The 25,551-nt window shown below is 38.0% G+C and overlaps 1 protein-coding gene across 1 annotated transcript in view; it reads right to left on the reverse strand.

Moving 5' to 3' along the window:
* Positions 1-22,870, reverse strand: part of NT5E (5'-nucleotidase ecto) — a 33,565-nt gene extending 10,695 nt beyond the window's left edge. Inside the window, exons 1-3 of the mRNA XM_058175588.1 lie at positions 22,137-22,870; positions 15,939-16,161; positions 4,710-4,898 (exon numbers count right to left, since the gene is read on the reverse strand). Coding sequence (XP_058031571.1) covers positions 4,710-4,898; positions 15,939-16,161; positions 22,137-22,517 — 793 coding nt within the window. The 5' untranslated portion in view covers positions 22,518-22,870. The remainder of the gene's footprint in view (positions 1-4,709; positions 4,899-15,938; positions 16,162-22,136) is intronic.
* Positions 22,871-25,551: the final 2,681 nt, after the last annotated feature.

Genomic DNA, 25,551 nt, shown 5'->3' on the forward strand with positions numbered 1-25,551 from the left:
TAAAAAGCAGAGCAAAGCACAGATCATTTATTTCTCAAGTGGCTTTTCCTCACTTCCTTACATCACGTCAGAATTATTGATTCAGCCAGCCGCTTCATCCATCACCTGCATTCTCAGCCACAGAAGGAGTTTCACTGGAGGGTTTATTTTTCCCCATGCAGGGAACGCTTCCATTTTGGAAAATCATGCCGTTGGAGTGCTTGCATATTTATTTATAATATCTGTAGCCTATCCTAATCAGGAAGGATGCTAGGTGAAACGCGCACACAGAAACCTACAACCTACCTATTAAAAAACCTAAATAAATCATTGAAAGCCTCATAAGCACCTCATAGGTTAAACTAAATCGAAGCTGAAACACCACTTCTTTGGCTTATTTAGGAAACACCAGGAGGACAATCTGTCTGCAGGGAGATTGTTCCTAGAAAGGGAGCCACCACCAGGAAGGCCTGCCATCAGGTCCAGCAAGAGCCTGCCCCACCCCCCAGCAAATAAACTCTCTCTGAGAGGCTGGATGGGCAGATTCCATTCTGGCACAGTGTTGTTTCATATCAAAGATTCAACTGAAATACAGAACAATTTTGAGAATTCAGGCAGGTGTAGATGCTCATATTTAAAAAAAAAACAAATGACAGGGTATGACTAGCTAATACAGCTAGTCCTCGACTTACAATCATTCATTTAGCAAAGTTTTGCTAAATGAACCAGGTAATTTATGACCAGGCCTCCAGACATAAATCATCCCCATGGTCATGTAATCAAAATCCCAATGTCTGGCATGTATTTATCATGATTGCAGCATCCTGAGATCATGCAATTTTCCATTTGTGATCTTCCCAATTAGCAAAGTCAATGGGAGAAGCTGGATTTGCTTAATGATGACATGATTCACTTAACAACTGCAGTGATTTGCTTAACAACCAGGGCAAAATGGTCTTAAAATCGGTGTGACTCATATAGCAACCCTCTTGCTTAGCAAGGGAAATTCTGGACCTAACGGTGGTTATTAAGTCAAGGACTATTTGTGTAAATTACACAAATAATATAATTTACCAGTTATTTGTCTGGAAAAGAGAAAGCCTAAGCTGAGGACTGAGAGAAAGAGAAAAGGGAAGATTACTTAGAGCCAACCTTTCAAAGCCATCTCCTACCTCTGGTGGAGAACTGAGCTGAGCTTCCCTCATGTTTCCAGCTGACCATGACAGCTGGGAAGCCATGGAGGTCACTTTTCGGAAAGGAGAAGGACTGACTCAGCTTCCTCAGCTGGAGCTAGCATTCCAGACTCCTCTATTGAGGGCATAAGCCGTAAACTGCTACTGCCAGGCAGCCTTATCATTTTTGCTGGGCAATATAATTGGATTACATTGAATGTGGAAGAATCGAACAAGATCAAAAGAATCATTTGCTTTAAAGCCCTGTCCCTGAGAGCCCTAAAGGGCGAGTGTGAATAAATTAGTCCCTTTTCCTTTTGTGTTGGTATATCCATCTTTGATCTCTTGACCTTGCAACTCCTCCTTTGCTTCCCAACTCTTTACCTAAAAACATAATTTCTATTAGTAATCCTAGTGGTTGACTGGAATGAAGACTGATTCATTTATTTATTAGAAAAAAAACCATTAGAAAAATGGTTTAAGGCAGGGGTCTCCAAACTTGGCAACTTTAAGACTTGTGGACTTCAACTCCCAGAATTCCTCAGCCAGCTTTGCTCCTAGAATTCTGGGAGTTGAAGTCCACAAGTCTTAAAGTTGCCAAGTTTGGAGACCCCTGGTTTAGGGTGTGCAGCAGTAATTAAGGAGTTCCTGCCAGCAAATACTTTCAGCAACTTGACATCTGCAATAAAATCCAAAAAGAAAGAAGTCGGTGATTTAAGAACATATTGGCATGTGTCAGATCTGGGCCCACACAGACTCTTGATCATCTCTTCTTTTTTCCTCTCAGATCCAGATTACTGCCTCACCCAAGGCTTTATCCATTTGTATTTTGAAGCCCTTAAGCTATTTTAGAAAGCTTAAAGGTGTGACCAAAATGAATCCTCCTGAATCATACCACATTACACCAATTCTGGGAAATAAAAGAGCAGCTGGAGGAAATCAAGACTGAAAAACCTTGATGCAGAAACAGAATATGTAGTCTTGGGTTCTGGATCCTGACTTTGAAAAACTGGAACATGGAGGAAATAAGATCTTTAAAAAGATGTTGGACTTGCAACACATATTCCAAAAGAAAAGACAATGGGATGGAATGGGATGGGACAGGATGGGAGGGAAGGGAATGGAAGGGAACAGAACAGAATGGAACAGAATGGAACAGAACAGAACAGAATTCTTTATTTGGCCAAGTGTGATAGGACACATAAGGAATTTGTGCAGAAAGTCTCAGTGTACATATACATTGTACATGCAAAGCCAAGTATTATGTATATACACAAAAATGAGAAATCACAGCTGCCAGTTCTTTAGTTGCCATTGGCCTTTAACGTACCTTACTCAATGACACCACACCTGCATTTAACTGGACACCAACTGTTTTATTGCATTTTTTTTTATTTTGTCACAACAGTATACACAAACAATTGTCATAGATAAAACAACAAGTATTGAAGAAAATATATAAGTAAAAATATGCATCAGTAATATTAATTTGATATAATGAAGGGAACAATAGGACAGGAACGGTAGGCACTATTGTGCTCTTATGCACGCCCCTTTTTTCTAAAGGTGCTAGGTTATTTTCAGACTGAAGATTAGATCAACAAATATTTCAGCCTGAAATATTTATCCAACCTGAAAGAGTTAACCAAACATTGATGAGTGTCCTGGAAAAACCACTCACTACATTTTTAAAAAAAATTCCCTTCCTAGTCAGCCAGCCAGCCAACCGCTTCCTGTCATGAATGCTTCTTTCTGGCTCCTGGCACAAACATTCCTGTTTGCCATCAAACTACACTCTTCAACAGCTCCCAAAGGCATTTATTAATAGCAGCCAAAAAACTCAAGGTGTACATGGTGCTGTTACTTAGCTATCACGTGTCTTTCAAAAAAGAAAATCCAACTCAGATTACTGAAATAGGTTCTAGAGTGTACTCAGATGAAGCTGCCTGCATTAATGGACATCAGTTTCTGTGTGACAAAAGATAAGTGGACATTTTAGTATAGCTGGGTTTTTCTAGAAAACACAGCCATTCCGGAATATATAACAATGTGTTTCAAACTGAGAGAAACCAGAGGCCAGCTAAAGAATGGAGAGAGAGCCAAGTAAAACCACAAGGAAGGGATTATTCCACAGGCCAAATTTGCAAAACAAGCCGCATGCATATATAAAATAAAGGAAGACATTAGCGGGTTCGTGTGTGTATTACAGCTGTCCATCTTAAAAACAACTCCAGAAGGCTTGCAGTCAATAAAATAACATAAAACAGTATGAAACCAGTAAAAATAAAGCTAGAAATAGAACAAACCAGCATCTGTCCACATTTTCATCCCACCCTGAGCCTGCCCTAACTTCCACATTTGCAGGGTCTTAAAATGCATTCTGGGAAGAATAAAGGGAGGGGGGGTCTGTCAGATTGTAGAAGGGGGAGGTTTGGGGCTGCAATGGAAAGAGTTTCCTCCTGAGAACCCACAAGTTGGCGATAAGTGTGCCCACTTTATCCGCTCTGGACATTACAAGGGAGCATGTCAAAAAATACATTTCCCCCCCCCTTTCATCTTCCTAAGAATTTTCATACTTAAAAGATAATTATGAATCAAACTGTGGAGAATTCTGACAACTTTAAAAATGCAGGTTAGTCCTTTACATATGACCAAAATTGGGACCGGAACTTCCCTCACTTCCATCATTAAGTTGTGCCTAACTTTACAACTTTTTTTTGCCATGGTCATTAAAGGGATCGTGCAGTTATTAAGCAACTTGTTAGAAGCCTCCTGGGAAGGTCACGAACAGCAATCTCAGGACATTGCAACAATACATGCTGTTGCTAACACCCGGACTTCGATCATGTTGCCACAGTGACTCTGCAACAGGTATGTGGTGTGTGTTCATAAATCACATTTCTGAGCACCATTATAATAATTTTGAATGGTCATGAAACAAATGGTCACAAGTCAAGGACTACCTGTATGCAGTTCTCCTTCAGAACCCTTAAACATTTCAGACGCAGGAAAGTTTGCTACACTCACTGAGCATAACTATTAAGGGGTATAAAGTTGTGGCAGGGGGGAAAAACAAGAAAAAATTGACAAATACAACAAAGATAAGACATGAATACAAGAAAAAAAAATTAAGGGAAGAGAGAAAAATGGTTCATTTAAGCAAGAAATATGAGACCAAGTTTCAGCATTTTGATATCCTTCAGCAGACTAAAATCAATGAACTTCCTGAGACCATATTGAAGCTCTGATGCCTAACAAACTGAAAAGCAAACTATACATCAAGCTGAATTTATAAAATATGCCATTATTAATCTCATGATTTTTCTTTTTATACTATTCAAACCAATGGGAAGGAGGGATTCATACCAGATTTATTAGTAAGTTCACTTAGAATTACAGTTGTCCAAACTATTCTATTTTTACAAGCAAGTGATATTTATACAAATCATGTAAACACATGCTGACTTCCTTAGATGGATCAGAGTGTGAGGAATTACAGTAGTTGGCACTCTAATTGTAAAGTTATATTAAAATCCATTTTGCAAAGGAATAACATACCTGTATAAAGAAATGTGTTTGTATGTCCCCCAACGACAACATCTACACCTTTAACTTTCTGAGCAATGCGTCGGTCCTCCTTAAAACCAGAGTGACCAAGTGCAATGATTTTGTTGACACCCAACGTAGTAAGTTTGTTTGCGTGTTTTTGCAATTCTTCAACTTCATCTTGAAACTCTAAATATGGTCCTGAAAAAATCCAGAAGAGAAATGCATGTTGTTATTGCATTGTTTACTCAGAAAGCTTGTATTACAAATGAAAATCCCAATTCTAGCAATAAAATCTATTGCTTCATTGTTTAAAAAGTTCCTTTCAAACAGGGTAAACATCACTTGTCTTGGAATTGTTTTGTTAATTTAGAGTGTCTTAGATGTTTAATACAGTTGAATGTCCTCTATAGTTAAAACTATAGCATTTAATGTCTTCGTATTTGTCAATGGCCACCCACACGAAAAAAGAACTAGGTACATTCCTATAGAATCAGATTTTCAATGCCCGTTAATCTTCATGGGTATTTACTTCCTCTAGGTTCTAAGGCAGGTGAAACTCAGTGGCTCAGATGCTGAGTTTATCAATCAAAAGGTCAACAGTTCAGTGATTCGAATCCCTAGTGCCGCGTAACGGGTTGAGCTCCCGTTATTTGTCCCAGCTTCAGCCAACCTAGCAGTTCAAAAGCACATAAAAAATGCAAGTAGAAAAATAGGGACCACCTTTGGTGGGAAGGTAACAGCATTCCATGCGCCTTTGGCGTTTAGTCATGGCAGCTATGGGACCACGGAGACATCTTCAGACAGCACTGGCTCTTCGGCTTTGAAACAGAGATGAGCACTGCCCCCTAGAGTCGGGAATGACTAGCACATATGTGTGAGGGGAACCTTTACCTTTACCTTAGGTTCCAAGGCAGCCAACCTTAAAACTAGCAGGGAGGAACAGTGCTATGGGTAGTAAGTGGGATCAGTTGTTTCTTTGGGTGTTAACAATTAACAACAGTAAAGCTGTTGGTTTTAATCTTGCAAACCACCCAGAATCACTTGCGTGAGATGGGCAGCTGTATAAATTATATAAATAAAACAAATAAGTGAAATCTAATGCTAGATATGAGATCTAATGTTCGCATGTTTTATCTGTGAAGATTCATCTATGACTGACCTGTTTGCAAAACAAAATGATGAACTGGAGAGTCCCATAGATTGACTTGGCAAGGGTCTTAAAAGGGAGAAGGGTATGTGCTCCCCTAAAAAATGATTGGTTCTGTCTTTGTATATTGCAACTATTTAGTTTAAACCCGATTTTGTAAAAGCCGGCAGCCAAGTATTTTCATATAAGGTGATGCCATTACCAATATTTAAATTATGTGGGAGAATGGAAAATTAATTTTTGTGTATTTTTTTTTAACATACCAGCTTTAAATGAATCTGTAGTACATCATCTCTTTAATGGAACAAATGTGGTTCCATTTTGCAAGCCATATGATGGCTTGCAAAAAAAAGTCTCTAGATTAGAGGTCCTAACTTGCATTTAATGAAGATAGTCACATTTTATAAAGTAGAATTGTTGAACCACACAAGGAAAATTCACGTGTAGGTTTAATTATGATTGAAAGGGCTAAACTATGGGTCAGGAAGTGTATTGTCATTGTAATTATTTTATGAAAACAATGGATTAAGGATTTGTATCAGATTATCTGACAGCAGAGACCCGTATGTATCCTATTTTTGGGGAATATTTAACATTCTTCACGATCGGAAATCATGAAATGTAGCAACAGGTTCTGCCTTGTCATATTAATGATATTGGAACAAAGCAAAATGACATTAGAAGGAACTTACAAATTTATGGAGGAAAATCCATCAAGTGATTTTTTTTCTCTACCTTTCAGTTCACATAGCCTGAAAGAGTAGAGTAACTAACAAATAGTGTAATTACAAAAAATAATATTTCTTTTGAATCAAGAATACAGCTAGTTCTCAAGTTATGACCAGAATTGAGCCCGACATTTCTGCTGTTAAGCAGACATTTGTTAAGTAAATTTTGCCCCCATTTTATGACTTTTCTTGCCACAGTTGTTAAACGAATCACTGCAGTTAAGTTAGTAACAAGGTTGTTAAGCGAATCTGATTTCCCCATTGACTTTGTTTGTCAGAAGGTCACAAAAGATGATCACATGACCCTGGGACACTGCAACTGTCATAAATATGAAACAGATGCCAAGTATCTGAATTTTGATCATGTGACCATGGGGATGCTGTGGAAAAAGGGTCATAAGTCAAAGTTGTAACTTTGAATGGTCACTAAATGAACTGTTGTAAGTCGAGGACTATATGTACAACGTTCACTTTCTCTACTTCTTTAAATACTACCTTCAACCTATTAAAGCAAAGGAACTAAAAACAAGATTGAAAATGTTGCCTCTTATAATTTCTAGTATTATATTTATTTAATATTATAGTTATTCCTACCCCAGGGGTCTGCAAACTTGGCTCTTTTAAGACTTGTGGACTTCAACTCCCAGAGTTGCTGGCTGAGGAACTCTGGGAGTTGAAGTCCACAAGTCTTAAAAGAGCTAAGTTTGCAGACCCCTGCCCTACCCCAACAATTTCTGTTTGAAATGATGTTCCAGCATTGGGAAAGCAATAGTTTCCAACCATTCATACTCTTGATATTTGAACCAAGACCATTTAGTCAACTTTCTCATATAAAACAAAGCATTTCCTTTGAACTGACAGTAAACTCCAAATTCCCATCCTGACGTTTTTAATCTGTAATCATAGACCATATTGTACATTTGGGATTCTTTAAAATATCTTGGGCTGCCTGAACAAAATGAGCTCATGCTCTTTCTATTCTTTGAGAAAAACAAGACAAGATGTATTTTATTTCAACAAGTGGGTGAATCAGGAGATCCCAATCAGTCTGTTGATCTTCACAATTGGTGTTTGGGAAAGAAGCACGAGTCTGTAATGGGGTGGGATATATAAACCAATATGGCATCCCCCCATTCCACAAGCAGAGTCTGTTTGGATCCCTACTCACTATGTAGTTCTTTTGACAAAAGCAGTGCTTCACAAGGTCCTGCTCAAATTAACCTGCTACTGCTTATCTACAGCCCGAAGAATAATTTAGGACAGGGAACGTGGCATCCCTATAGAAAATCTATGGATATTCAAATCAATGTCTGCAAAATGCTACACTTATAGAATTGTACGTGTTTCGATCTCTTCGTATGGTCTGAAATCCTGCTTTTTCTGTTTCTAATCATGTTGAATACACACCCACATATTTGGAGAAGCATGAAATAGCTTTACAATCCCAGAAAAACAGCTTGATGAGGACTCAATGCACTCAATGGACAAGGCATGCAGACTGACAGATATGGGAAAAAGTGGAAATCAAGAGAAGAAATAATGGATTGGAGTATTCTGAAAGACTGAAAAGCTGGAATATGGAGGAGTTCAGATCTCTAAAGCACTTTGCTGTGCGTTCCATTTGTTCAATGAAATATTCATAAAATAGAGTTCATTCTCTATTGTATATCATCACAGTTATTTTATAAAAATAGAGAATTAAGGATTATTATTAGATTATCTGACAGCAGAGGATCCTATTCTGGGGAATTGTCATCGTCTGGGAGCTCACAGCCTTGCAATTATCGCAAGGAACTGATAAGATTTGTTACTGCAGTTAATTCTTTGAAGGACTATTGTCTGGACTTTTAGGTGTGTGAATGTCATTAATTCACAAGAGGTAAATAAAGAGGGGTTTTTCGTGACAAGGAGTCTGTTTCTTGTTTCTGCTAAGGCTGGGTCAGAACAGGAATGATTTAACATTCTTCACAGTCAGAAATCATGAAATGTAACAATAGGTTCTGCCCTATCATATTAATGATATTGAAACAAAGCAGAACGACACTAGAAGAAACATCCAACATTATGGAGGAAAATCCATCAACTGATTCTTTCTCTAACCTATGATAAATCTTGAGGACAGCCCTGTTGAATCAGGCCTAAGCCCATCTCAGAGCAGCATTCTTTCCCTCACAGTGGTCATTTATGGTGGGCCCATCATCACATAGGGGAGACCCATGTCCTTGAAACTGGTATTTGGAAACATGCTGTAAAATTACCCAAGTACTTTAACAACCGGTTCTCTGCCCTAATAATTTCTCCAATAACCAGTTCGCCAAACTGCTCAGAAAGTTAACAACCAGTTCTCCCGAAGTGGTGCGAACTGGCTGAGTCCCACCACTGCCCCTACCCAGATTTATATAGAATCTTGACAGGTTTATCCAATCCCTTCGAAAGCCATCCAAGTTAGTGTCTATTGTAATGAATTCCAGAGGTTTCTTGTCTCCTGTGGGAGCAACTGCCTGTTCTTGTTTATAATATACCTCCTTCAAAACAGCCCTTTCTCATCCATGGTCTTAGCCTTTGGAAAAAGGAGAAAAACTTCTCCCTGTTCTTTTTTCCATGCCATGCAAACTTTTATACACTTCAAACATCACTACCTACAATAGCATTTTTTTCCCCAAGCTAAAGAGTCTAGCCTTTTCTTGTAGGGAAGGTGTTTAAGCCCTTAATTACTTTCATAACTTTCTTCTGTATCTTTTTGTCCTATTATATCCTTTTTCAGGATATAATAGGACTGTACTGTACATATTTTCTTGGTACAAAGATACCATAGATTTATAAAACTGCATGACAATATCAGTGTTTTTAATCTTTATATTTCTTTTCCTAATAATGGACATACATCTTTCATCTTACCCCTTAGCCTTTGATGAACAATTATCAAAAACATTTTGAAAATCCCCAAATACACTATCATTGGGTTAGCTGCTCTATGTACATTTATCTATCTACTAATCCGCATATAGACGAGAGGTCGAACGACTAGCCTTGTGGTGCAACCAAAACAATCTGGAACTGAACACGCTCAAAACTGTAGGAGAAACCCTTCCATACTTCCACCTCTCACAATACTTGACAACACAGTATCAACAGTAGAAACCTTCAAATTTCTAGGTTCTATCATATCGCAAGATCTAAAATGGACAGCTAACATCAAAAACATCATCAAAAAAGGACAACAAAGAATGTTCTTTCTGCGCCAACTCAGTAAGCTCAAACTGCCCAAGGAGCTGCTGATTCAGTTCTACAGAGGAATTATTGAGTCTGTCATTTGCACCTCTATAACTGTCTGGTTTGGTTCTGCACTCCAACAAGACAGACACAGACTTCAGAGGATAATTAGAACTGCAGAAAAAATAATTGCTACCAACCTGCCTTCCATTGAGGACCTGTATACTGCACGAATCAAGAAGAGGGCCGTGAAAATATTTACAGATCCCTCACATCCAGGACATAAACTGTTTCAACTCCTACCCTCAAAACGACGCTATAGAGCACTGCACACCAGAACAACTAGACACAAGAACAGTTTTTCCCCGAAGGCCATCACTCTGCTAAACAAATAATTCCCTCAACACTGTCAGACTATTTATTGAATCTGCACTACTATTAATCTTCTCATCGTTCCCATCACCAATCTCTTTCCACTTATGACTGTATGACTGTAACTTTGTTGTTGGCAATCGTTATGATTTATTATTATTATTATTATTATTATTTATTATATTTGTATATCGCCCATCTCCCGAACGACTCAGGGCGGTTCACAGCCAATAAAACAACATTTATAAATATAAATATTTATATTGATATACTGACCATCAATTGTGTTGTAAATGTTGTACCTTGATGAACGTATCTTTTCTTTTATGTACACTGAGAGCATATGCACCAAGACAAATTCCTTGTGTGTCCAATCACACTTGGCCAATAAAAAGTTCTATTCTATTCTATTCTACTAAGTTCTCAATAAATTCTAAATGGTTGGTGAGTCAGCCTTTATGTTTGTGGAATTCATGCTGATTTTCCTTTAGGAGGGCTTGTTTCTCTATATGCCCCATTTTTATTAAATTATTGCTCCTATCAGTTTGCCAGAATAGACATTAAGCTGACTATATTCTCCTGAATATTTACAAAATTAAAATGTTTTTTTCTTATAATACATATATTGTCATAATATTATTTTTTCTTTTTTGTCAATACAATATCTTATATGCCTAGCTGAACTTATGGGAAGGTTGGTATCATGTAGGAAAATAAGTGTTCCAAGAGGATTGTGCTGAAGAATATTTTTCTGTGCCATAAATTCTTAGAATAAGAATTACTAAAATGATGAAATCTGTGATTTCTAAATATATAAAAATGCATTTGTGAAAGGGTCAGACTGCAAATATTCTGAAAATTATGGTTCAACTTGCATGGTCTCTTCCAGTCGTCAGACCTTCAACAATTTTTCATTTCTCTAGAATAGAATATAATTTTTTTTATTGGCCAAGTGTGATTGGACACACAAGGAATTTGTCCTGGTGCATATGCTCTCAGTGTACATAAAAGAAAAGATACATTCATCAAGGTACAACATTTACAACACAATTGATGGTCAGTATATCAATATCAATATTTATATTTATAAATGTTGTTTTATTGGCTGTGAACCGCCCTGAGTCGTTCGGGAGATGGGCGATATACAAATATAATAAATAATAATAATAATAATAAATCATAAGGATTGCCAGCAACAAAGTTACAGTCAAACAGTCATAAGTGGAAAGAGATTGGTGATGGGAACTATGAGAAGATTAATAGTAGTGCAGATTTAGTAAATAGTTTGACAGTGTTGATGGAATTATTTGTTTAGCAGAGTGATGGCCTTCGGGGGAAAACTGTTCTTATGTCTAGTTGTTCTGGTGTGCAGTGCTCTATAGCGTCGTTTTGAGGGTAGGAGCTGAAACAGTTTATGTCCAGGATCTGTAAATATTTTCACGGCCCTCTTCTTGATTCGTGCAGTATACAGGTCCTCAATGGAAGGCAGGTTGGTAGCAATTATTTTTTCTGCAGTTCTAATTATCCTCTGAAGTCTGTGTTTTTCTTGTTGGGTTGCAGAACCGAACCAGACAGTTATAGAGGTGCAAATGACAGACTCAATAATTCCTCTGTAGAACTGAATCAGCAGCTCCTTGGGCAGTTTGAGCTTACTGATGATGATTACTCATGATGATTACTCATCTAGCTTACTAGATGAGCTTTTCCTAAAATTGCTTCACTTCATCCTATCATCAGCCAGTATCTTCTTCCCAAACTTCAATAAATCACTAACTCTGTTAACCTCAATTCATGTTATAATCACATAAAAAGATAGCAGAAACTATATCAGATTTATATTCTGTATAAAACTCAGCACCTATTGGCAGTTAACTTTTTTCTCTTACAACTGTGAAAGACAATACAATCCCAATTTCATGCTAGAAAAGAAATAAAATATGGTGGGAATGATGCAATAAATCACTAATTCTGTTAACTTCAATTCATGTTATAGTCACATAAAAGAGAGCAGAAACTATGTCAGATTTATATTCTGTATAAAACTCAGCACCTATTGGCAGTTAACTTTTTTCTCTTACAACTGTGAAAGACAATAGAATCCCAATTTCATGCTAGAAAAGAAATAAAATATGGTGGGAATGATGCAATCAGTATCACATCTAGTTATATAATTATTGTATCTAAGTAATTTTATATATAAGCATGAAAAAATGTGTACCTGGATTTGAAAGAACAGGTGTCTCCTTTGTAGTATAACCAATAATTCCCACTTTTTCTGAACCAACAGTTATTATTTTATAAGGAAGGATGTATCCTGAAATATTACTTGCTACTGGCCCTTTCGGTTTAATATTTGCACTCAGTATAGGAAAATTTACATGTTTAAGGAGGGGATCCAATAATCCATCCAAACCATTATCAAATTCATGATTTCCTAGAGCCTAGAGAGAAAACAAATATCAAAAAAGAAAGGAAAATACAATTAATCAGAATTAACAATTATGACATATAAATATATACATATCAATCACATTACTTTCTTTCAGATAAACAATGTTATACAGTTTACAAAAGAGGAAGAAATAGTAAGTACAGAAGAAACAAACATTTCTAAAACGTATAAATCAGCTATATCATATCACTAACAAGTTAAATCCAAATTTAATCTCTACAAAGACTTTCGTATCTATTTCAATGAACACCAACAAGCCCACACAGTTTTCTATTTTTCTGATTGTAAAAATTAGAACAGCACAATTATGTGCTTATGTGAATTATATTCTTTATGTAAAACCAAGGAGTAACTACATTTATTAACCGAAGTGAGTTTTCAAAACCCTTAATGATTTAGCAGACAGTGCTGGTTCTTTCTTTCTTCTTTCCTTTGACCAACCTACTGATTCTATTAAAATAAAATAAAGATAGCAGAGGCATGTCTTAGTCAAGAAACCTGGAGCCCTCTCACTATTGATATTTAAATAAAAACTTTTAACAATTCAGAATACAAAAAAATATTAGGAAAATAAAATAAACATTAATTCTTGATTTTCCCTATTTCAAAGTTCAAAGATCAAGGATGCAAAAATAGCATTTAAATTGTTCCAATTTAGATAATGAATAGCAAATAATATTTTAAGGTGCACCTTTATCGGTTTTCTATTAGTTGAATATGCTCTTGTTCAAAGGCCATAAATGGAATATTACATTGTAATATTTTATTTCTAATTCAAATCAATTGCTTGGAAATTTTTCAAGGCAGGAATCAAAGACTGTAAATCAACTATTCCAACATGGCTGGAAGTTATCATTCCATTATATCTGGAAGGGACCAGGCTGAAGAAACCTGCTATGAAGTGTTTTCCTCAAATTCTAGTCCAATCATCAAAGCTCATGATTTTAAATTGGATAATTTTATCCAGGCCCTTTTATTTGCTCTTTATGACTGCAAGGACAATACAGTTTCAGAAAAGGCAACATCAATTGAACAGCTGTTCAACCACAAAAGTGGTCAAAAATGGTTTAGCCATCCCCATTATACAAACCCACCTGAGTATTTTATCCATGTCATAGGTTTTTTTCCCCCTTTTGAGCCAGGTTAGGATAATATTTGGAAATATATTGTTTAGCTAAGTCCTTAATTAGATATTATCAATTTCTATTCAAAGGCCTTCTCTGTGGTGGCTCCCACCCACTCAACATCATCCCTCTGGAAATTAGACTGGCCCCCACTCTAACACTCCAATGAGGAAGAAAAATAATAGATCTCAAAAGAAACCAGCATGGATAAATAAAGAACTATCTGACAAATTGAAAGACAAAAAGGACACATATAAAAAGTGGAAAGAGGGGCAAATAACTAAGGCAGAATATCAGCAAATAGCCCGAGCCTATAAAGATGAAGTGAGGAAAGCTAAGGCTCACAATGAACAAAGGCTAGCGACAAAAGTAAAAAATAACAAAAAAAGCTTCTTCCAACATGTTAAAAACAAGAAAAAAGTCAAGGAAACAATTGGCCCACTGCTGGGAGAAAGTGGCAAGAAGGTGACAAGTAGATCTGCTTAACTCATTTTTTGCATCTGTTTTTACACAAAAGGAAAAAACAATCCAACCTATCAAAAACATTTTGAAAATCCCCAAATACACTATCATTGGGTTAGCTGCTCTATGTACTTGTATCTATCTACTAATCCGCATATAGACGAGAAGTCGAACGACTAGCCTTGTGGTGCAACCAAAACAATCTGGAACTGAACACACTCAAAACCGTAGAAATGGTGGTAGACTTTAGGAGAAACCCTTCCATACTTCCACCTCTCACAATACTAGACAACACAGTATCAACAGTAGAAACCTTTAAATTTCTAGGTTCTATCATATCGCAAGATCTAAAATGGACAGCTAACATCAAAAACATCATCAAAAAAGGACAACAAAGAATGTTCTTTCTGCGCCAACTCAGTAAGCTCAAACTGCCCAAGGAGCTGCTGATTCAGTTCTACAGAGGAATTATTGAGTCTGTCATTTGCACCTCTATAACTGTCTGGTTTGGTTCTGCAACCCAACAAGAAAAACACAGACTTCAGAGGATAATTAGAACTGCAGAAAAACCTGCCTTCCATTGAGGACCTGTATACTGCACGAATCAAGAAGAGGGCCGTGAAAATATTTACAGATCCCTCACATCCAGGACATAAACTGTTTCAACTCCTACCCTCAAAACGACGCTATAGAGCACTGCACACCAGAACAACTAGACACAAGAACAGTTTTTTCCCGAAGGCCATCACACTGCTAAACAAATAATTCCATCAACACTGTCAAACTATTTACTAAATCTGCACTACTATTAATCTTCTCATCGTTCCCATTACCAATCTCTTTCCACTTATGACTGTATGACTGTAACTTTGTTGCTGGCAATCCTTATGATTTATATTGATATCTTGACCATCAATTGTGTTGTAAATGTTATACCTTGATGAACATATATCTTCTTTTATGTACACTAAGAGCATATGCACCAAGACAAATTCCTTGTGTGTCCAATCACACTTGGCCAATAAAAAATTCTATTCGGGAAAAAACTGTTCTTGTGTCTAGTTGTTCTGGTGTGCAGTGCTCTGTAGTGTCGTTTTGAGAATAGGAGTTGAAACAGTTTATGTCCTGGATGTGAGGGATCTGTAAATATTTTCACGGCCCACTTCTTGATTCGTGCAGTATACAGGTCCTCAATGGAAGGCAGGTTGGTAGCAATTATTTTTTCTGCAGTTCTAATTATCCTCTGAAGTCTGTGTTTTTCTTGTTGGGTTGCAGAACCGAACCAGACAGTTATAGAGGTGCAAATGACAGACTCAATAATTCCTCTGTAGAATTGGATCAGCAGCTCCTTGGGCAGTTTGAGCTTACTGATGATGATTACTCATGATGATTACTCATCTAGCTTACTAGATGAGCTTTTCCTAAAATTGCTTCACTTCATCCTATCATCAGCCAGTATCTTCTTCCCAAACTTCAATAAATCACTAACTCTGTTAACCTCAATTCATGTTATAGTCACATAAAAAGAGAGCAGAAACTATATCAGATTTATATTCTGTATAAAACTCAGCACCTATTGGCAGTTAACTTTTTTCTCTTACAACTGGAAAGACAATAGAATCCCAATTTCATGTTAGAAAAGAAATAAAATATGGTGGGAATGATGCAATCACTATCACATCTAGTTATATAATTATTGTATCTAAGTAATTTTATATATAAGCATGAAAAAATGTGTACCTGGATTTGAAAGAACAGGTGTCTCCTTTGTAGTATAACCAATAATTCCCACTTTTTCTGAACCAACAGTTATTATTTTATAAGGAAGGATGTATCCTGAAATATTACTTGCTACTGGCCCTTTCGGTTTAATATTTGCACTCAGTATAGGAAAATTTACATGTTTAAGGAGGGGATCCAATAATCCATCCAAACCATTATCAAATTCATGATTTCCTAGAGCCTAGAGAGAAAACAAATATCAAAAAAGAAAGGAAAATACAATTAATCAGAATTAACAATTATGACATATAAATATATACATATCAATCACATTACTTTCTTTCAGATAAACAATGTTATACAGTTTACAAAAGAGGAAGAAATAGTAAGTACAGAAGAAACAAACATTTCTAAAACGTATAAATCAGCTATATCATATCACTAACAAGTTAAATCCAAATTTAATCTCTACAAAGACTTTCGTATCTATTTCAATGAACACCAACAAGCCCACACAGTTTTCTATTTTTCTGATTGTAAAATTAGAACAGCACAATTATGTGCTTATGTGAATTATATTCTTTATGTAAAACCAAGGAGTAACTACATTTATTAACCGAAGTGAGTTTTCAAAACCCTTAATGATTTAGCAGACAGTGCTGGTTCTTTCTTTCTTCTTTCCTTTGACCAACCTACTGATTCTATTAAAATAAAATAAAGATAGCAGAGGCATGTCTTAGTCAAGAAACCTGGAGCCCTCTCACTATTGATATTTAAATAAAAACTTCTAACAATTCAGAATACAAAAAAATATTAGGAAAATAAAATAAACATTAATTCTTGATTTTCCCTATTTCAAAGTTCAAAGATCAAGGATGCAAAAATAGCATTTAAATTGTTCCAATTTAGATAATGAATAGCAAATAATGTTTTAAGGTGCACCTTTATCAGTTTTCTATTAGTTGAATATGCTCTTGTTCAAAGGTCATTACTATATTTCATAATTGGGCCATAAATGGAATATTACATTGTAATATTTTATTTCTAATTCAAATCAATTGCTTGGAAATTTTTCAAGGCAGGAATCAAAGACTATAAATCAACTATTCCAACATGGCTGGAAGTTATCATTCCATTATATCTGGAAGGGACCAGGCTGAAGAAACCTGCTATGAAGTGTTTTCCTCAAATTCTAGTCCAATCATCAAAGCTCATGATTTTAAATTGGATAATTTTATCCAGGCCTTTTATTTGCTCTTTATGACTGCAAGGACAATACAATTTCAGAAAAGGCAACATCAATTGACCAGCTGTTCAACCACAAAAGTGGTCAAAAATGGTTTAGCCATCCCCATTATACAAACCCACCTGAGTATTTTATCCATGTCATAGGTTTTTTTTCCCCCTTTGAGCCAGGTTAGGATAATATTTGGAAATATATTGTTTAGCTAAGTCCTTAATTAGATATTATCAATTTCTATTCAAAGGCCTTCTCTGTGGTGGCTCCCTCCCACTCAACATCATCCCTCTGGAAATTAGACTGGCCCCCACTCTAACACTCCAATGAGGAAGAAAAATAATAGATCTCAAAAGAAACCAGCATGGATAAATAAAGAACTATCTGACAAATAGAAAGACAAAAAGGACACATATAAAAAGTGGAAAGAGGGGCAAATAACTAAGGCAGAATATCAGCAAATAGCCCGAGCCTATAAAGATGAAGTGAGGGAAGCTAAGGCTCACAATGAACAAAGGCTAGCGACAAAAGTAAAAAATAACAAAAAAAGCTTCTTCCAACATGTTAAAAACAAGAAAAAAGTCAAGGAAACAATTGGCCCATTGCTGGGAGAAAGTGGCAAGAAGGTGACAAGCAACAGGGAGAAAGCAGATCTACTTAACTCATTTTTTGCATCTGTCTTTACACAAAAGGAAAAAACAATCCAACCTATCAAAAACAGCATCACAAAAAACAGATTAGGAATACAAGTTAAAATAGGGGAAAATGGTAAGTGAACATCTGTCTACCCTAGATGAGTTCAAATCATCATGACCGGATGGATTACACCCCAGGGTTCTGAAGGAACCGGCAGATGAAATCTCAGAACCACTGAACTATATCTTTCAAAGATCCTGGAGCACAGGGGAACTGCCAGAGGACTGGAAAAGAGCTGATGTAGTTCCCATCTTCAAAAAAGAAAAAAAAACAGATCCAGGAAACTACAGACCTATCAGCCTGACCTCAATACCAGGGAAGATTCTGGAAAAGATAATCAAGCAACGAATCACCGAACACCTAGAAGCAAACAAAATAATAACCAAACGCCAACATGGATTTGTCAAAAACAGATCATGTCAGACTAATCTTATTGCATTCTTTGACAAAATGACAAAATTAGTAGACCAGAGGAATGAGGTCGATATAATTTACTTGGACTTCAGTAAAGCATTTGATAAAGTAGACCATAACCTACTACTAGATAAAGTAGAAAAATGTGGGTTAGACAGCACCATCACCAGATGGATTCGTAACTGGCTGACCAACCGCACTCAACATGTAGTCCTCAACGGAACTACATCCACATGGAGGGAACTATGCAGTGGAGTACCCCAAGGCTCTGTTTTAGGCCCAGTACTCTTCAACATCTTCATCAATGACTTGGACGAGGGGATAGATGCAGAACTCATCAAACATTGGGCACTATCTAACAAAATGAAATTCAACAGTGAAAAAAGTAAGGTTCTACATTTAGGCCAAAAAAACAAAATGAACAGGTACCAGATATGTGGTACCTTGCTCAATAGTAGTAACTGTGAGAGGGATCTTGGAGTCCTATTGGACAACCATTTAGATATGAGCCAGCAGTGTGCAGCAGCTGCCAAAAAAGCCAACACTATTCTGGGCTGCATAAACAGAGGGATAGAATCAAGATCACGTGAAGTGTTAATACCACGTTATAATGCCTTGGTAAGGCCACCCTTGAAATATTGCATTCAGTTTTGGTCGCCACGATGTAAAAAGGATGTTGAGACTCTAGAAAGAGTGCAGAGAAGGGCAACAAAGATGATTAGGGGACTGGAGGCTAAAACATATGAAGAACGGTTGCAGGAACTCGGTATGCCTAGTTTAATGAAAAGAAGGACTAGGGGAGACATGATAGCAGTATTCCAATATCTCAGGAGTTGCCACAAAGAAGAGGGAGTCGGGCTGTTCCCCAAAGCACCTGAGGGTAGAACAAGAAGCAATGGGTGGAAACTAATCAAGGAGAGAAGCAACTTAGAACTAAGGAGAAATTTCCTGATGGTTAGAACAATTAATCAGTGGAACAACTTGCCTGCAGAAGTTGTAAATGCTCCAACACTGGAAATTTTTAAGAAAATGTTGGATAGCCATTTGTCTGAAATGGTGTAGGGTTTCCTGCCTGGGCAGGGGGTTGGACTAGAAGGCCTCCAAGGTCCCTTCCAACTCTGATATTATTATTATTACTCTTCCGGAAGGCCCTGAAGACGAATTTCTGTCAGCGGGCCTGGATAATAACCCAGAACAAGATGGGACCAATTTTATTATTGTCATATTTTATTATTTTTATTGTTTTTATATTATGTTTTTATGTCCTGTAAGTCACTTTGAGTCGTCATGTGCAAGTAGGCGGCAATATACATTATATAAATTATAACAGTTTTCTGTACAGCTAGTTTTTGATTTACAACAGTTCATTTAGTGACCATTCAAAATTACAACATCCCTGGAAAAAACTGACTTGTGACCATTTTTCACACTTACGACCATTGCAAAATCCACCTGGTCATGTGATCAAAATTCAGATGCTTGGCAATTGCCTCATATTTATGACGGTTGTAGCGTCCCGGGGTCATGTGATCAACTTTTACAACCTTCTGACAAGCAAGATCAATGGGGAAGCCAAAGTCACTTAACAACCATGTTATTAATTTAACAACTGCAGTGATTCACTTAAAAACTGTGGCAAGTTCATAAGGTCATAAAATGGGGCAAAAGTCACGTCACAAATACCTCATGTAGAAACATAAATTTTAGGCTCAGTTGTGGTTGTAAATCGAGAACCACCTGTAATTTCCTAGAATGTAAGCTGTTCTGTAAATGTATCTTTCAGTCACTCAGTGTAAAAGAGACTATTGGAACCTGGCTGCATAAACCAAGCAATGCAGACAACAATGTGTACTATCAGCTAAAGCAGCGTTTGTTACTTATGATATTGGCAGACCACTCATTCTTTATCCTTGTCTGGCTGCAGAAAATCACCATAGCAGTAAATAGTGTATCACAACTTCTCCTTGCCCCTGGAGCCTTTCCAAAGAACAGGGTTGAGGCCAACATTTGGCCCTACATGGCTTGGGGCCTGGTTATTTGATGGACTCTCTCAATTTCTTCTACCCCGCCCATCAGACTAGGAAGGCATGGCATTGTTGCAGGTCCTAACTATCAAGGAAGCACATCCGGTGGTGCCTAGGAAAAAGGCAGCAGCTGTGGCACCTCTCTCTTGTTGGAACCTCACTCTCCCAGAGATAAGATTGGTTCCTGTCTTTGTTTCCACAAGTGCTTTCCTAGCAGACCCAATTAATGGCAAAAGAAACATTTCTGTCCTTTGCGCGGAGCTTTCTTGTAAAAACAAATTTGTGCAGGATGAAAGGGGAAATCAGTGAATGTAAACCAGATTTAAGTCACATTTAAACCATATACCCGATCTGCCACACCTTGAATCGCTTTTCAGCCGTACAGTAATTCATGAGCCAGCTTTGAGAACAAACTGTATTAGGCTCAAAGGAGTATGTTGAAAACGTAAAGATAAAGACATAGAATATCTTCTCCTTTTCAACAGAGCAAGTTCTTTTTTTCTGAATTCACAAAATATGAAAATTTGGATTGATTTTTTAAAAAAATGATAATACTTGAAAATGCTATCAGAAGGCAGGACAAGAAGCAACGAATGGAAACCAATCAAGGAAAGAAGCAATCTAGAACTAAGGAGAAATTTTCTGGCAGTTAGAACAATTCATCAGTGGAACAACTTGCGCCCAGAAGTTGTGGGTGCTCCAACACTGGAAGTTTTAAAGAAAAGATAGGACAACCATTTGTCTGAAATGAGCAGGGGGTTGGACTTGAAGACCTCCAAGGTCCCTTCCAACTCTGTTTTTGTGTTTTTCTGTTCAACTGAATTTGGCTTTGGCATATTTAAGTATCCCTAAAACTAAAAGCATTACTAGATTTCTCTATTCATTAGAACAATGCATTTCCTCTTCAATTTTTAAGTAATTGGATAACAATTTCCTGTATCAACATGTCCCATTTCATAGTAGCTCCTGCTCACTCTCATACTTAAAACAGAAACCCTCCTATAATAACTCTTATACTTAAAACAAAAACCATTCTCTAATAATCAAAGTCAGGGACAACAGGATAATGGAAGGCTATGAAAGTTCAAGATCCCATGGCTAGTATTTGCAGAGTTGGTTGCCAAACAAGGGAATGGAAGATCTAATTAGAGGGAAATGTAGAAGCCTCTTTCCTGCAGCCAAGAAACCAGCCAGTTCAGAGGAATCCTGAATTCTCTGTGCATGAATAAAATGCCAAAACTGGGGTGCTTCTTTCTTTTTCTTTCTTTCTTTCTTTCTTTCTTTTCCTCCTTCCTTTCTTCTTTGTTTCTCTCTTCCCCCTCTCTCTTTCTATAAATAAATATTTATTTATTAAATTTATATGCCAGGCAGCTTACAATATCAGTTGTTTGGCAAGATCGACTCCTGCCGGCTGATGCTGATACAGCTAAAAAAAAAAAAAGGCGAAGCGTGCAATGATCCTATAGAACCGCAGGGTCTGTTTAGGACAAGCTGAAACTTTCAGGCCTGCCCTGCAAAGTCAAGAAACTGCATCCTGAATTCTGCCCTCACGCGAGTTTCAAACTTGTTCCAAAGCCTGTTCCGAACTTGATACATTCGTTCCTGGAGTAAGGAACGAGAGGTCCTTGCTTGGTTGCCGGAGAGCACCAGGAGGAGGACGAGGAGAAGGAGAAGGAGAAAGAGGAGAAGAAAAAGGAGGAGGAGGAGGAGGAGGAAGAGAAGAAGAAGAAGAAGAAGAAGAAGAAGAAGAATTTCTTTTCACCTTCCCGCCTTCCCCACTTTTCCCGCTCTCTCTCGCTGTCTCTCTTCTCTCCCTTTAGCCCACATCCCGCCCCGCCAGCTCACCATCGCGTCGTAGCGCAGGCTCTTCATGAAGTGAACCACTTCGCGCCCTTTGAAGTAGTTGAACCAGATGGTGCCCTGGTACTGATCCCCGGCGTCCAGGAGCAGCACGTTGCGATGCTTGGCGCGGATCTCCTGGATCTTGGTGGCCCTGCGCGCGACGCCCCCGTAGCAGTCCTGCCCGGTGCATTTGCCCGAGTCTCGGCTCGTTTGCTCTACGCGGGCGTGGACGTCATTGGTATGCAGAATGGTGAGCTCGAAGGAGCCGGCGGCAACCGAGAGCGCGGCGCAAAAGCAGACGGCCCCGACTAGGAGCCGCAGCATCGACGAAGGGGCGCTGCGAGGGCAACTCTGAGCCCCTCGCCCTCGCCTCGGGGTCTGCATGGCGGCAATTCGCCTGCCTGGCCTCCGCCCTCGCCGGCGCCACCAAGCTCTTTTAGGCACCAGGGGTGCGGGAGAAGGAGCTCGGAGGAGGAGTTTTGACCTGTGGTGTCCCAGCGCCGTCTCGTCAGCTGGGTCCCTTTGCTCTTCTTTCCTCGTTCTTCCTCACCTTTACCCTGGGATGACTCTTAAAGGCGATTTCGAATCCGGTGCCCAGGTTGGGAGGAGGGATAGTTGTGCTTACGTTGTGAGCTTCAGCCCTGGTTCCATCGGTGAAAGTTAACACCTTCCAGGCATAAAACGGGATTTTATTAATAGATTCCTCCGGGCTGTTTGTTCCTCGCTCAAGCTTTTTATCTGAAAGTTCTATCAGTTCCAATAGTTTAGTACCCACTGGATTCTAAGGTGCCAAGAACCCGGAGACCTTCCATGCAAAGAAAAAGTACACTGGGTTGTGGTTTTTACAGTAATCCTGCCAGATCCATACAATTTCAAAAGCGGCACTTTCTCCAGCCAGTTGACGCCTATTAGCAAACACGGTTTCTGCTAGGATGTGGTTTCCAAAGGATTGTTGGAGATGAAGGGATTTCCAGAATTTGAAACCTCTGGTGACCTTTTCAGAAGAGAATTATTGGAACCTACTTTCTTTAAAGTTCTTGGGGCACATTTTTTTAATCTCTATTACAAACCAAAGTGACACTTGTTCCTCTATCCTTCACTCTTCCAAATGAAACCATAGAAAGTAAAACACTGAATTATGAGCTGTGCTGGCCTACTTTTAAGCATATTCTGTTGAACTAAATGAGATGTGATCACAAGCATGTTTGTTGGCAGACCTCCACCCTCCTAGCCTTCCACAAAGCTTCAATAACCTACACCTGGCTTTTCCCCCACCACTGGGATGCAATTGGATAATTACACTTTAGGATTTTGACTTGGCATAGGTCATTATTGATTTTAATGCTTTAATACAGGGGTGTCAAACTCACGGCCCGCGGGCCAGATATGTCACGCGCTGGCCATGCCCACACCTAGTTTGGCAAAGGGGAAAAAAGTCACAGTACATCACATGCAGTGGTGGGTTGCTACTGGTTCACCCTGGATCGGGCGAACGTAGTGGCAGCAGCGAGAGGCTCCGCTCACCTGCCTGGACGTCTCTGCGCATGCGCAGAAGTGTCACACGCCCCTGAGCAAACTGGTAGCGAATGAAATTGAAACCCACTATTGGTCACGTGATGCCGCCATGATGATGGAAGTTTGACACTCCTGCTTTAATCTGTTTTATATTTTAATATAAATAATATTTTAATATGATTCTATGTGTTGCTTTAAGTTTTGATTGGGAGCTGTCCAGAGCTGGTTAGAAGATGGGCGGCTACACACATCTTTTAAATAAATAAACTGACTAGGCCTGATGGGTGGACCACTCAAAAATTATTATTCACTTAAAATCTGTTGTGATTCTCTTAAATAAGCTAATAATACTGGTTTGCACAAAGGTGAAATATAGGTCACAATTCAGTTTAGAGACTGTGAAACCAGAAAGTATTAGCGTTTCATATCGAGAATGCACAAGTTAGCTTTTGGGTGGATGCTGAGAAAGTCTGTGATCAGAAATAAGTACGGTGTTTCCCCGAAAATAAGACCCTGTCTTATATTTTTTTGAATCTGAAATAAGTGCTTGGCCTTATTGCCATGCGCTCAAAAGCCCAATTGGGCTTATTATCAAGGGATGTCTTATTTTGGGGAAAACAGCGTAGTTGAGTTAGGTCATTCCTTTACATGTACATTTTGGTACTATTATACATATGATTACCTTCCAGTTTTGGATTTAATCATTGTCAGTCATTATCTAAAAAAGTACAAACTGGTAAAAAAATTTCAAGGTCATAGGCACACTGGCACCTTGAGTTATATATTAGTTTTATTTTATTTTAAAACGCTGGTTTCTCTTCTTAACAATGCCTTCAAAGTAGCTTATGTCATGTTAAATCATCTTGCTAAATCTTCAAATTACATTCTTGGGCGTTTTGACAAAAAATCCTTTATTGCAACATAAGAAACGTCTTTCAAAACCTACCCACGAATTCCAAAGCATCAGAGTGAGAAATTGGTTTGTCAAAAGTCAGAAAATAAAAATATAGGAAAAGAGATCTTTGGTGGTAAAAGCAATATGATTCTGTCCTCTCATATATCCTCTTGACTGCTTTTTACTGTGTAATAAAATCACTGTTAAACCAAAATGTCAGTTTAACACAGAAAAATCACTTTTCAAAATCACTCCATATGGAAAGAAAAATTGGTTAATTTTGGAAACCAGATCATTTGGTATCATGGAAAATTTAGAAATCCATACTATTTAATTATAGTAAATTTGGGTTTGATCAACGGAATCTTAAACAATTTTATAGTTCACCTGTGGTTTCCAAAGGTGAAATCTCTCTATCTCAGATGACTGGAAAACAGTAAAATGTTTCACTACTGGAGGGTTTTGTTTTCTTTTTCATGCCCAGATAAAGGTAACAAGCTCAAGGAAAGAAAAATATAATTAGAGAAAAAAAATGTCTTTTGGTTTTGAATAATTAACTTTCTATCTATAAAGCAAGTCACTTGTAATTGTATATACATACCAAATGACCCACCTACAGGAATAAAAATGGCTTTTTTGGGGGAAAGAATGATGTGAAAGCATAGCAGCAGGGAATTGTCCAACAGGATAAAATATACTAGCTCCTATTCAGATAGAATATTTTGCAAGCTGTTGCCCAACTGTTTCAAGTCCATTTTTCTTAAGTTATCTTAGATGAATCCTTCATGAATAGAACACAGAAGCATCTTAAATGGTATGCTCATTCCAGAGGTGGGTTTCAGCAGGTTCTGACCAGTTCTGGAAAATCGGTAACGGAAATTTTGAGTAGTTCGGAGAACCGGTAGTAAAAATTCTGATTGGCCCCACCCCCATCTATTCTCTGCCTCCCAAGTCCCAGATGATCGGGAGGAAATGGGGATTTTGCAGCATCCTTCCCCCAGAGTGGGG

Source organism: Ahaetulla prasina, chromosome 1, assembly GCF_028640845.1.
Source record: "Ahaetulla prasina isolate Xishuangbanna chromosome 1, ASM2864084v1, whole genome shotgun sequence".
NCBI lineage: Eukaryota > Metazoa > Chordata > Lepidosauria > Squamata > Colubridae > Ahaetulla > Ahaetulla prasina.